This window comes from Amphiura filiformis, chromosome 3 (genome assembly GCF_039555335.1).
Source record: "Amphiura filiformis chromosome 3, Afil_fr2py, whole genome shotgun sequence".
Classification (NCBI taxonomy): Eukaryota; Metazoa; Echinodermata; class Ophiuroidea; order Amphilepidida; family Amphiuridae; genus Amphiura; species Amphiura filiformis.
This window is the reverse complement of record NC_092630.1, coordinates 67,955,112-67,970,485: the sequence shown is the minus strand read 5'-3', so window position 1 is coordinate 67,970,485 and position 15,374 is coordinate 67,955,112. Positions and strand designations below refer to the sequence as shown.

The window sequence follows — 15,374 nt, the reverse complement described above, 5'->3', positions numbered from 1 at the left end:
CTGAGACACCCATGTTGCCCTTCTAAGCATAGTATGAAGTAACCTCGTCTGAGACGAGACATGTTGCCCTTCTTGGCATGGTATGAAGTAACCACACCCGAGACACCCATGTTGCCCTTCTGAGCATAGTATGAAGTAACCACACCCGAGACACCCATGTTGCCCTTCTTGGCATGGTATGAAGTAACCTCATCTGATACACCCATGTTGCCCTTCTAAGCATAGTATGAAGTAACCTCGTCTGAGACGAGACACACATGTTGCCCTTCTTGGCATGGTATGAAGTAACCACACCCAGAGACACCCATGTTGCCCTTCTTGGCATAGTATGAAGTAACCACATCTGAGGCACCCATGTTGCCCTTCTTGGCATGGTATGAAGTAACCTCATCTGATACACCCATGTTGCCCTTCTAAGCATAGTATGAAGTAACCTCGTCTGAGACAGAGACACACATGTTGCCCTTCTTGGCATGGTATGAAGTAACCACACCCGAGACACACATGTTGCCCTTCTTGGCATGGTATGAAGTAACCACATCTGAGGCACCCATGTTGCCCTTCTTGGCAAAGTATGAAGTAACCACATCTGAGGCACCCATGTTGCCCTTCTAAGCATGGTATAAAGTAACCACATCTGAGACACACATGTTGCCCTTCTATGAAGTAACCACATATGAGATGCCCATGTTGCCCTTCTAGGCAAAGTATGAAGTAACCTCATCTGAGACGCCCATGTTGCCCTTCTTATCATTGTATGAAGTAACCACATCTGAGACACCCATGTTGCTCTTATAAGCATTGTATGAAGTAACCACGTCTGAGACACCCATGTTGCCCCTCTAAGCATAGTATAAAGTAACCACATCTGAGACGCCCATGTTTCTCTTTTAAGCATAGTATAAAGTAATCACACCCGAGACACCCATGTTGCCTTTTTAAACATATTATGAAATAACCACATCTGAGACACACATGTTGCCTTTCTTGGCGTAGTATGAAGTAACCACACCCGAGACACCCTTGTTGCCCTTCTGAGCATAGTATGAAGTAACCACATCTGAGACACCCTTGTTGCCCTTCTGAGCATAGTATAAAGTAACCACACCCGAGACACCCATGTTTCCCTTTTAAGCATAGTATGAAGTAACCACACCCGAGACACCCATGTTTCCCTTTTAAGCATAGTATAAAGTAACCACACCTGAGACACCCATGTTGCCCTTCTTGGCATGGTATGAAGTAACCACATCTGAGACACCCATATTGCCCTTCTAAGCATGGTATGAAGTAGCCACACCTGATACACCCATTCTAAGCATGGTATGAAGTAACCACAGCCGGGACACCCATGTTTCCCTTTTAAGCAGGCCTGTATGCAGACCGCTTTTTCAAAATCAGCACCCCCAAAAAAAACCTGCGTACGGGCCTGCTTTTAAGCATAGTATAAAGTAACCACACCGAGACACCCATGTTGCCCTTCTATTAAAGCATAGCATGAAGTAACTTCGTCTGAGACGAGACACGCATGTTGCCCTTCTTGGCATGGTATGAAGTAACCTCATCTGAGACACACATGTTGTCCTTCTAAGCATGGTATTAAATAACCACACATGAGACGCCCATGTTTCCCTTCTAAGCATAGTTTGAAGTAACCACCAGGGAATAATTTAGTTGGTACGGCATAGCAGTTTACTACTGAATCTTGGCAAAATGCTATGCAATTGTATTTTCATTTGCATACAAAAGAATACAACAGCTATACAAATTTTCATCAATGTCTGTTTTTGCTATACAAATGACAAACACTAAATTATGCCCTGGTAACCATGTCTGAGACACCCATGTTGCTCTTCTAAGCCTTGGTATAAAGTAACCACACCTGAGACACCCATGGCATGTTGCCCTTCTAAGCATAGTATAACCACATGCATCGGAGACACCCATGTTGCCCTTCTAAGCATAGTATGAAGTAGCCACATCTGTGACACACATGTTGTCCTTCTTAGCATGGTATGAAGTAACCTCATCTGAGACACACATGTTGCCCTTCTAAGTATAGTTTGAAGTAACCACATCTGAGACACCATTGTTGCACATTTAAGCATAGTATGAAGTAACTACTCATTAGAAAAATACAGCACAGGCCTATCCAGTTTTGCCTTATGAAATATAGCTAAATCATAATCTTTTGGATAGTTGTAATTGGCAATGAAAATAAAATTTCAATATTTTGGTAAATATTTGGAAATGAAGGCCAAAAACATGTATTTTGAGGGCGCTTTTCGTAAGCTCTGACAATCAAACCCCAAATACTTATACAACAAAGACTAATTTCAAGCAATATATTATAGGCCTATACATTCTAAATTTTGGACAACACATTTCTAATCTTTTTCATATCCAATTATATCAAAAATAGCACAGAATACTAAAATTATGAGCTAACTTATGCTCAAGATTTTGATTTTGATTGCATATAGACTTGTGTCAAGTCTTGTAATTTTGTGATTTGATTTGTAAGAAAATGCAAAATTGCATATTTTTGGCACATTTTCTCTCAAATTGCAAAAATATTAAAATTTGAATTTTATTGCCGAAAAAGGGGGGTGGGTCCCAAATTTACAAAGTTGGGGTCAATAAAATTGTGGCACCCTATTTCTTTCCAAAATTTTATGACCCCCAATATCCTATATTGGACCTACCCCTTCGGAAGAAAATGCCAGCTCATGATGCAGTCATGTCTACAGTAGAATTCAATTCGACCTTTGCAGGACTTAAACCCCATTAAAAGCTATTAAACCAAGATAACACTCATTGAAAACAGCTCAACAGATTAAATCATATCTTCTCTGGTTAAATACACACAACATATGTGTCTGCTTTACACGTACAATGGAGCAATGAGCTGGGATTATACTTTCAGTTGGGTGAACAATTATAAAGCGAGCGCTAGAGAACAATTGTGTGTGGTCTTTGTTTACTAAATGAGACAATACGTGCTTATTGTTAACCAGCGTTCTTGAAAATGAGAAACATGGTGGTTTGCAGACTTAACACGGTTTGGAAATAATTTCTTCATATTTTTGGTGTTATCTGTCGTTTACATATCCTTCCTAAAACACCAAAGTACGCATATTTCCAAACATCTAAATTAGCTAAAAATTTAGGACATGTTACAAAACTATATTGTCTAGAATTTTAGAAGAGTACTTTTAATATTGGCCGGTTATTTTTCACACAGCGACGTTAACTGGGCAATGTACTATTACCTATAACATTAACTAAAACACCAAAGTACGCATATTTCTAAACATCTAAATTAGCTAAAAATTTAGGCCCGGGGGGGGGGGGCACTCAACTTTGGAAGTGACGGTATGTGCCTGTCAATAGGCCCCCTCTTTTGAAGTCGACTATACCCGATGACCCCTTTTTTTTAAAGCCATACCCGATGACCCCTTTTTTTTTGTTGCGGCTACCCAATGACCCCCTTTTTTTGGTTGCGGCTACCCAATGACCCCCTTTTTTCTAGAATAGCATCATCAAAATGCAACAAAAAAATGCCGAAACTGTCAAATGTTTTCAAAATTATGCCGAAATTTTCAAAATTTTGCTCCATTTTTTCACTTCCAAAGTTGAGTGCCCCCCCCCCGGAATTTAGGACATGTTACAAAACTATATTTTCTAGAACTTTAGAAGAGTACTTTTAATATTGGCCGGTTATTTTTCACACAGCGACGTTAACTAGGCATATCCCCATACTTTTAACGTAGGCTATTTGCCGGCTATTTGTAGAGGTCACGCGTCAATGGGAAAGAGTACTGTGTATTGTGTATAGGAAAACGGACAGTAACTGCAGTATGTCCCTTAACTTAAGGATTATAAAGGACTTCATTTGGCAAAACAGATAGTAGGCCTATTAAAATACTTTTTAATACAGTGCCCTGATTAAATTTGGAATTTTTATAAGGCTAAAAATTGGAAATCTTGAGTCGGGTTTTTTTTTCCCCAATCACTTTTTTTAGAAGAAACCTTATAATTTGGACAGAATCAAGGACTTTTATATTTGTTATTCACTCATTTTATTTATTAAATGCATATTTGATTGAAAGTAAGAAGTATTTCCATTTATGTAATTTTCCAGTCCAAAAACAAACAATTTTTTTACCATAAAATGATCAAGCATTTGTCAATACTAGCCTTTTCAAAATGGAGGAAAGAGGAAGAGTCCATGAAAAAAGAAAAAGATTGCCAAAGATTAAAAAAAAAAAAAAGAAAAAAAAAAGGATCGACCTACCGACCTCCAAATGTTTGTCTCGGAAGGGCAACCAAACAATTTATTTTTTGGCCTATAATAGCCTAACCTGGCAGTGAATATTTTCCCGGGAATATGTTTCGTGAACAGAAACATAGTGGTAAGGCTAATGAAAGTCGATTCCCAGTTTCCCGTTACCCTACTCCGCTCAAAACAATTTGCTGGCAAAATATTTCATTATTTTGAATAAAATGTTGATTTGTAACAAACTTTAACATAAAAATAAATAATTGTGGTTTTAAATATATCATAAATCTCTTTCTGTTGATTTTCAGGGATTATCTTTGCAGTAGGAGCATGGTATATGGTTAATAATGAATTAATAATGAATACCTACTCAATTCTCTGTTCCGCACTTTTTGATCTGCACTGATCTCATCCCGTAAAAAATACTGTGAAACTTTTGATTAATCACCTTCATGTGGTTGTAAACTACATCCGTAAACTACAAACTGTGATTTATAACATGTATACATGGGTAGTTATTGGTTTACACCTGTAACAGATGCAATAATGAAATGGTATAAAATAATGAATAATGAATAATGAAATGTTCACCTACACAGTCATGAAAAATTATGTAACGGGAAACTGGGCATTGACTTTCATTAGCCTAATTAAATACTACAAATAAATACTATGAATGTTGACTGTACTTCAAAATACACTCATCTACTCTAGGTTCCAGAGTAAAAAAATAAGTACAGCTTGTCTGTACGCAGTGCGACAATACTCATACATATGAGGGAGGCACTTATAAGGAAGAAGAAGAAGAAAGAATAAAATCAAGGAATAAAACACTAAGATTTTATGATCCTCAATTTGTTATTCGCATTTCTTGAATTCGTGTCTGGCCCCGTTTTAGAAAGAAAATTAGTACTTTTTATAGTTTGATAGTACGCGGTAACAGATTGATAGTGACCAATTACAGTAAAGTGATGTGAGGCTATAGAAGTAAGGCTATGCATATCGGATCAGCGGTGTTTTTATGTTTTATATGATTCTTATTTTGTACTAGAATTTGCGAGTTTGTAGATAATCGCAGTAGCAAATATCAATGCAAAACATATAATATTATGAAATAAAACAAAACAATTGAACAGAATGGAAATGTTTGATGTTTTGTTATTGGAAAATTAAAGGCTAATTAAAAACATTCTAGTAACATTTTCCGTCTGCTTGTGCAATTTAATCATGGCTGACCTGAAATTCGTGCATTTTGCGTAACAAGAAATAGCTTTAAATGGTAGCTATTCTATGAAAATAAACATGACTTTGCACCAGACAACAGTATTTATGGGCAGGGTTTTGTTCCTGCGTCCAGTTGGCACCTTGAATCGTGTAAATTTAGCCTCTTGTAGCCGAGAAAAATTAGGGAATGGGGCATGCAACAGAGGAGTGCATACGAGCACGCATTGGGCGCGTGTGATCAAGCTGCTGTTTGGAAAGGATATGTCAGCTAGTGAAAGTCTGGAGAAATGTTTTGATCTACTCAGAAGACAATTTAATGTGTATGCAGCTCAAAGACTACGTCGAATGGGACAGACAATGAATCTTTATGGTACACTTTACTCCGAGATGAATCTGCGAGCTCTCGCTACAAATTTTGCGAAACAATATCTGAAGGGAAAGAGGCGTCCGTTTTACGTTTTGTTTGGAGGAGCTTGTTGTGTTTCAGACAAAGATAGGATATCAGAAAATGAATTGAGAAATAGGTAGATCAATTGACCATTTTGGTAAATCCCATAAGCCTTTGCGAGTACACCGGAGAGTCTGAGAACTCGTCATTTATGTCATTTACATGACAACTTGTAATGTGCAGTAACAATGTTCAGATGTTTGATATAAAATGTCAATGTGCAGATCGGCGTGACTTAAGTCTAGATGATGAGTTCTCAGGACAGGTGTACTTGCAAAGGCTTATGGGATTTACCGAAATGGTCAATGACTATTATTAATTATATATTGCTAGGGTTTGTTTTACTCATCAAAAAGTGCAGCACGCTTTCGGTTACCGTACTCAGTGTTCGATTTACCTGGATTCGCATCGCAAAATGCGAGTCATTTTTTACAAACTGCTACTCAACTACACAGACCAGTAGCAAAAAATGCGATCCCAAAAAATTGGGGAAAAATGTCTACTTGTGATCGTGAACCACGCTGATATACCATCATTTGCAAGTTGCCATTTGTCGAAGTCAAAAATGTTTCCATAAATTCTATTTCCAAGAAAATAATCCACAAAAATATGACTCAAAAGTCCCTAAATCGTGATGTTTACGCCATTAAACCAAATACAGTATCCTCCCTTGTATGCAAATTTATTTCCCCGTGTTGTGTTACAAACTTCCATGTATTACCAGATAACTAAAAACGTGCATATTAATTTTATGACGTCATAGAAGTAGCACTGTTTATATGGTGTATAGTTCAGTGGTGAGATGGAAATATCGTGTGTCCTTGGTGACAATCTTCCAAAATTATACAAGATTTTTAGATTTCATAGATTCCTCACATTATTTTAATGCTTCAGCTAATAAATTAGTGAGTTTCCTCTACTCAAAAATGTAGGACTTCTCTTGATTACGGACTTCTCTTGATTACTGAAGGAAAATTTGCGTTTAGAAAGGGCACACGATAATCGGCATTGGAAATTTAGGTGCCAAATTTTGAACCGCATTCGGTCTGCAACACTGCAGTTGCATAACATTTTTTTAAGCATTGAGTACTGGGATTGAGTAATCTGTGAGAAGATAAGAAAATACAAAAAAATTGATAAAATATGGTGAAAACAAACTGCTACTCAAAATTTTGGAATTGCTACTCAAATCTGAAAGTGAGTAGCAATTTTTGCTACACAAAAAAGTAGATGAAAATCGAACACTGACCGTACTCAATAACTCTATCAGACTATCTTCATAATCATGATCTTCGAATGGTTACATGGTTTACTATCGTAAATTTATGCATTCAAATTCAATGCATTTTGAAATCATTAATAGCGTATTGACATGAATACAAATTATCAATTTTCATATTAAAAACACAAAACATGCTAATTTTTTTTTTTTATAGGTCAACCATGAATGATCCTAGCATTTAGGTTTGCGTCCAGACGCAAATTGTATTGCTGGATGCAATGTTCAACAAAATTCATCAACCTGTTGCGTCCAGTGGGGCGCAAGTTGATTCAGCCCAAAAATAAGTGATTATAAGCTTACCTAATTGGTGTTTGCAATGATCCTATTTCGTAACTTAAAAATAAAATTTCACATCTCCATTGTACATATGTTAGGCAACAGATCAATCAGTAATCAGCATTGACCTTATTTTGTAGTCTTCTACGCAGCCAGTTTGGTTACGCTCCCTCCACACAAACATTTTGTGGAGGGAGCGGAACCAAACTGGCTGATGTGGAGACTACTTATTTTGCGAACGACTTCCGGGGAAATTCTTACGGTGAGGCGATGTGTGAATCACTTAAGCTTAAGCTCAAAACACGAGAGCGAAATTACTTAAATACTGTCAGCAAGTTTACGTAACATTCACGTTTGTTATAGAATAACATTTACATAAATTAGGGCTGCTAAGAATACACAATTGCGTTATTATTTTTTTTTTAAACAGGGACTCTTTAAATCCGCGGAAAAATTTAAAAAAAAACATTTTAATTTTTTTTTTTAGATTTTGCATTTTTGGTTGGAAGTCACGGATTTTAGCGTTTTTTGGAAAATCGGGGTGCGTTTTTTGGCCTCCAAAATCGCGTATTCTTAGCAGGCCTAACATAAATGTTTAAAATCTCATCAGAAAAATGGAAGGAAATAGTCAAATATTTGCATCAAACTGAGATGCGATGTGATGCAATACCGGCAACCAGAAGCCTTGTAAAATTGTATTGCCTGTTGCCCAACACATCAACATATGTACGGACGCACAAAAATATTGTGGGACGCACATTTCCAGACCAGGTTTTACAGTTGTGCGTCCGATCGGACGCAGAGCTTTTGAAGGCTAGCGGGAGCCTTGATTTAGGTCTAGGTCCAGGGACACTTACAAAACCAACAAAATAAAATGTTTTTTAAATGTTTTTTTTTTTTTAATTTCAGGTACCAGGTTACCCAACTGAAAAATGCGCTGGGTTCTCTGGCACAAAATTACCCGAAAATCACACCCCTAATACGTAGCATGCATTTTCATGCACGCTTAATATTCATGAATAACATTTCATATTCTATCACTTTGCATAATTTGCAGATGTTCAGATGACCTTGACTTGATTGCAGAAATTAAGAGACTACCAAGTTTAATTAATGTGGCTCCTAAAAGACTGTCATCATGGGAAGTGGTCATCAACAAAGAGGATATGAGGGTGTGGAAGAGGCCAGTTGAAAACACTTATCTGTATGAATTCAAAGGTAATCTGGTTCAGGTTCAAATATCTTTTGTGAAAAGATGTTGCAAGAAAACACCAACACAAGAGAAAGATATTCTAATTTATCTTTTTGTGGAATTGCCACATTGCGTACAATTTATTTACAGCTAAAATATACAGCACCTCTGTTTTGGGCGTTTAAAAAAAAAAAAAAATCATAAATCATCTTTATTTATGAATCAAAAGAAGCAGACAGTAAAACTTAACATAACATTATGTATGAATGTTTTGCATCTATTTTTCAAAAATGTTTTCTGAATGATATTGAAACGTTTTATACCCTTTTATATATAACCCGACATTTAAAATGTGTTGCTGGGAAGACATGTGCATCAGAGCCATGTTTAGGGTTCCCCTGCCAGGTTTTAAGAAACTCTTCAGCCCTGCATGCAGTCCAGAAGATGGGGTTAGAATTGGTAAGATGTTTGACAGTAAGGTCAAACCTGAAAGAGATTATTATGGTCATTTGATACTCCTTTGCGAATCATACATGCATAATACATTGTATATATGAAGCAATGTTATCTAATTTGCTGTTAAGTTGACAGCTAATATGAGCATAAATATCTTTTTCTTTTCCATAAAATGTGACCAATTACCCAACAAAGCATTGAGGATCTTCTTTAACAGATTTGACAACCTTCCTTCTGAAATAGAAGCCAATTGAAGTTGGTACCAGTTCTTATACAAGATTCTATTGGCAATGCATTGGCAAATATTCAACTAATAAATATCAAGAAATTGAAAGTACACACTTTTCTTATCAGCAATTTGAGCCATTGCAGACTGAAATAGATTGTAAAATCTCAGAGATCTATATCAGATATGCCTGAGAGCATTGCCATTTCAGAAAATGAAAGTTACCATCCCTAGTTTTTTCATTGCAATGTTGGTTGGGAAAGCACTCACAAAAAGCCAAATTCATTGGGATGGCAAAATGAACATTAGCCTTTTCGAAGCATGGCGTACACAATAGGAGGGCAGTATGCAATATGGGTAAAACCCGCCAAATTCAAAAGCCTTTACCCATTTCGTGCAGCGCTATCCTATCCTGTTGTGTCCGCCATACATATAAAAGGCTAATTGTAACTAATTGCTACATGGAAATCAAAAAATGTTTCCAATGTGAGCAGTGATTATCCAATGTGACTATGTTTTTCTTTCATCTCCATTACATGGCAATGATTGAAGCCCTTTTTGTTTACCGTACCATTATAGATTAGTACATTTGTATATTAAGATATATACAAATGTATGCAAACTTCTGCTTATTTCAAAATGTCAAAATCTGATTTGAATGAATGTAAGTTTTTTCCCCTTATAAAATCACTCAATGGACCTTGCTCAACTAATCCACAACTTAGAATGTCCATTTACATATATGTCTTCCAGTATAATACAAATAGTTACACAAACAAAAATCTAAGCTTAATACTTCCATATTTTGTATCACACAGTGTGTGGCCGCTTCAGCGACATCTCGGCTAAATCATTCTTTCGTGTGCAGTTGGACTTGGAGTATCGGAAAGTTTGGGACAAGTATGTCATCGAATTAGATTGTGTTGATAGAGATGATGACACAGGTTCAGAGGTCATTCACTGGGTCAGTAAATTTCCGGTAAGTGATGAGAACAGTTTGTAATTTATATGATTTTTTATAATCCTTCTAGTTTTGAGGGAACTGTAAATGTATATAATGTTCAAAGCATTCCTCGTAATAAGCTGATATTATACCCTCCGGGTCTTGAGTCTTGGGAGTTTATTGGCTTATATTGCACGTACAAAATGTTGAGGGCTCTACAAGAATTCCAGGCTCCTCACATTTTTAAGGGCATTTGGGCCTGTTTCAGTGTTTTTGTTATCAGCTGTTTTTTTGCTGGTATCGTATTCACATAAAAATCATTTAACAATCCAGGGTTAAAATATAAATTCATGAAGGAGCACTAATTTTTGATACATCTGTGAGTCATGTTGGTGGTGGAATAAAATGTGGTATTGTGAATTGTTAACCACCACCAAGCAAAATATCATGATTCAAGATCACATGCTTCGGAATTTGTTTTGCAGATTTCCAATTGCAAATTAAGGCCACCGCTAACGTCTAGTTCACATTATTTTGCACAAGATCCTATGCACATGATTGACGTTGTACGCATATACGCGAGGACTAACACTTAAAAAGGACCTTGCCAAACATTATAAATCTGATTGTGGCTTACATTTTTTTTAAACAATCAAATTAATTATTTGATAATATTTTTGTGTTGCAGTTTCCTCTGCAGAGCCGTGATTATGTATATACAAGGCGTTATCAAGTGGACCACAAAAAGAAGACCATGATGCTAGTGTCACGTGCCATTGACCATCCAACTAGACCAGCCAGCAATAAACATGTCAGGGTGACTACTTACTTCTCACAGATGGTGATTAAGCCTCATAAGAGCTTTGATGAGGTATGTCAGGCAAACTAATTATTATATAAGTCATGCGGGAAAAGTATATTAACTGTACTAATGCTACTGCATTGGACCTTAGAATTGTAATTCTACATCCGAAAAACAAAAAGTGAGAAATGATGGCAAATATGAAAATACACATGGAAACAAAGGAGTGTGTTCAAAGAATGGCAAGTATGACATGCAAATACAGGTACTGAAATCGCCTGTGGCTATGATGTCCCAGTAACACAATAAAGGCTGATGACAATTGAGCACAAATAACCTCGACGTCATTGCCACAGGCAATTTCGGCACGGGAATTTTGAATATCGCGTGTCGAGAGCCGGATGTTTTTATTCGTTTTTATGGTCAAAATGAGTTTGTTATAAATAAAACCACATGATTTGTGCTTAACAATTGTTTTTCTAACATAAAAGGCATAATGTTGTGATTGCCGGAGTGTTCCCTTAACATTTTGGGGTCCCCCAAAACAAAATTGGTGAGTCTGAGATTCAGCATACTGCCTGGAGCACACACACTATGGCACAGCACTGTGATGGTAAAAAGTATCACATTGAGAAGCTAACAATTAGAAATGGTAATCAACCAATGAACTGTCTAGAATTTATGTATGAGTAATATGATTTAGATGTGTATGTAATTGTACTCGTCTGCTGCTGTCAACTACCTGTGGGCCCGTTGTCATTGATGGGTGGCGGGAATGTGTGTGTTTGTTATGCTGTGTTCATTCAGTTGCCCATCCAGATATAATATTATGATCAGTACTGTGTATTATCATTAACATTACATATTGTTTTTTCCTCATGTATCCAGAGTGGGTTTGATTATGTGTTGACATACCATGATGATCCACAGGCCATGTTTCCTCAGTGTGCTGTCAACTGGGTTACACACAAAGGTAAGATACATGTAGCAAATACTGCAATTGATTATTCATTCACTCCTAGAAAGCAGTCAGAAAATATCAATGAATTTCTTTCTGAACAAGTGAGGGTAGTGAGGGGTGTAACCTAAAGCACTGACCACCCTATCCTTGACTGAGAGGTATCGTCTGCCATCTGGATGCCCGAACTGTTCAGAATCTCAGGATGCTTTCAGTTTAGGTCATGTATATTGCACACACACTGCACCGCTTAGGTGTGTATCTGGGGTGAGGGGGCCAGCAACCCTACCCCACCACTCTAAGCTGCTGTGAACCACTGATTGGCCCATGTAGTTGTCTTTTATAGTGCCTATGTGCCTATATAAGTTCTGTGTCACTCCTCATGGGCTATTGTTCACTCTAGCATTTTATATTTAAAAAAAAGTAATTCAAAGTTTATAAATCACTTAATCAGCCGCACCATGTCTGAGTTGGATTTTGTACACATCTGCAAAGCAATAGAGCATAACATTCACAAACTACCTTGTCCAACATTAATGGTATTGATTAATGAAAGAAATGCAAATATGTATAATCTAAATATTAAATATCACCTCAATAATATGCACATATGTATGATCTTTTTTGTCTTGTCAAATTGTATTTTTGTAGGTTGTCCAGACTATGTGTCTAAGCTTCATGATGCAGCCAAGCAACTAGAAGAATCAAGCAGTAGCGGCCAAATCTGTCTTCCACTGGGTCAGCAAACTTCCAAAGTCAAACAGGTGACTGGTGATTCACAGAACTATAACAGGGGACAATATGCTTGAAGGAAGGCTGTACACGTATGGTCCTCTCATATCTTTAATCAAAGACATATGAACCACTATAAAAAATCCCTCCCAAACATTTCACAGTGTGAATGTATGCATAGTTTAGAAAAATCTGTTGGTTTGAAGGTGCACTTAAAGGTTTATTTCTGCTGATATTATTTTTGTTGTCTTATAAATTTGTAAATATCAAATATTTTGAAATACCATATTTCCTCGAATAGTCACTCCCTTCAATTAAATGCCCCCCACCACTTTTTTCAACCAAATGTTTCAAAAATGCTGATATTTCCATGCTATGATCCTATCTTGTGTAGTAAGCTTACGAAGGTCAGCAAGGTGCACACATAGTTGTTATTGGAGTCTGTAATTGGCAAAAATCTAGTTGTAAACCCAGAAGTGAACCCGAAGTCATCGTTCCTAAGTTCATAGTTTCAGCATGAGTTTTAAGCTTACTTAATGATTTTAATGGGAATTATCATTCTAAAAATGATCTCTAAGAAACGCCCCCCTTTTGGAAAATGCAACGCCCCCAGGGGCGACTATTCTAGGAAATACGGTAGGTAATGAACCATTAATATCCCCTTAAAAATGTGGATGGAAATGAAATCTTTACTTGTCAGACAGCACCACAAAATTCTGTACATTAAGTTTATTCTTGGCATATATTATAAGCAGCTTTTCACAGTTCAAATTTGATTTGTATGGAAATGTTTGGAGAATGTTTTATTTTTGTGATTTACTACTTACTTCCAATGTTGGCAACAGCAAAATACATTTATACCTTTACCTGATATTAGTATTGTAACATATCAAGAGGGAGTGCACAGTATTGTACAATTTTATAGCAGTGATTACTACAGTCAGTCTACTCTGAAGTACAAATTACCGACGCGGACGCACACATTGTGCCGACTTTGAAGGCACGCGTGCCTCAGCAGAGACGCAGCACTGCGCACTGTTTACGCGCTGTATACGCGAGCGTTGTCACTTTGTACTTCAGAGTGGACAAACTGTATTGTGTTTATGGCATATAAAAGTAGATTTGTATATTCCTTTTCTTACAATAACTTTGCTTGTTTTGTATCATGTAATTTTGAAGTCTGGAGGTCGCTATCTCTTGCCATTAATAGACAATTGATAAATTCAACAACTCTTCCTAACTCTTTGTACAGACGCCAACTGTTGTTAATTGGTGATGAATCCACACTTTTACAGTAGCATGTGCAAACAGAAGCTAACAGAACCGCACATGAGTTATGCATGAATGCGTAAACTTTGTCATTAGTAAACAAAACTGTGTATACAGACTTACATCTTGAATTCACTCGTGATTAAACCAAAGTCTCGGTATTGGTCTCGGAAGGTTTGATCTCGGTCTCGGATGGGCAGGTCTCAGTCTCGAACATAGAGGTCTTGACTACAACACTGCTGAAAGGATTCAATCATGATTCACCATTGTTCATCTCTGTTTAACAACTCACGTCCGGCGTGTTTGAGTGGTTTGCTTAGCTCGGTTTAGTTGCCTCGCAAAGTAAACCATGCAGATGATGGGGATGCTTCTTTGTTAAACAGTAATGAAAAACAGTGATTGGAATTCCTAAGTTATACTTGTACAGAAGTGTACAAGTGTGACAAAATGAAGGTCACACTCACACATTTCCACTTTCATTATACTATTGGATTTAAAAATTCTTACCTATGTTCATTGCCACAAAAATGTAGAACAAAGTGTAACCACAAATCTTACCTTGCATAGTGTGCGAACTGGAATTTGAGATCATGACTGGCTGATTAGCTAAATGGCATACTCCACCTCTATTCAATTAATGATGGTGCATGTGTTGACAATTACTTAAATTCTTACAGCAATTTATGTCAGTCAAGCTTGTACAGTAAGTTGGTAACTTTTATTTGCTGTAATATTGTCAATAATATTTTGAAAAGTGTATCGGAGTAAACTGCATGAAGAATTTGCCTTTGTATATAGTCTTGATTTTTTCTATACAAGTATTATGCTGTAATAATCAATTTGAAAAATTGTTTATTCTTCAATGTAATTATATCCATACACACACCCTTGCATGTAAACATAGGCAACCTTGGTACTTGTACATTAGGCCAAAAAAAAAAAAAAGGTTTGTCTCTGGACCTTTTGGCTAAAAAAAAGCTATGTGCTATGCTTTTTTTTTTTTTTTTTTTTTTTTTGAAAAACAGGCTATGTCCTATGCGATGTTTTTTTTTTTTTTTTGTAACAAGAACGGCGCCCAAATACCCATGGCATACATAAACGTAGTTCTTACTCCCGGTTTAACTATTCTAACCATCACCTCCTAAAACCCCTAACCTAAACCCTAACCCTGACCTATACTAAAAATATGCTAAATAATTCAAGTTCCCGTTCAAGTTCTGAAAAATTTCGATCACACGACGTGACAATGTAAATGTTGTGAGTAGTGCCAATGAATTGGTGCAA

The 15,374-nt window shown here is 36.8% G+C and overlaps 1 protein-coding gene across 1 annotated transcript; it reads left to right on the top strand.

Moving 5' to 3' along the window:
- Positions 1-5,482: 5,482 nt before the first annotated feature.
- LOC140149022 (stAR-related lipid transfer protein 7, mitochondrial-like) lies at positions 5,483-14,232 on the top strand. The gene is made up of 6 exons (XM_072171165.1): positions 5,483-6,030; positions 8,570-8,730; positions 10,205-10,365; positions 11,018-11,200; positions 12,020-12,104; positions 12,741-14,232. The coding sequence occupies exons 1-6, from the start codon at positions 5,573-5,575 to the stop codon at positions 12,896-12,898; spliced, it is 1,206 nt and encodes a 401-aa protein (XP_072027266.1). The 5' UTR covers positions 5,483-5,572; the 3' UTR covers positions 12,899-14,232.
- Positions 14,233-15,374: the final 1,142 nt, after the last annotated feature.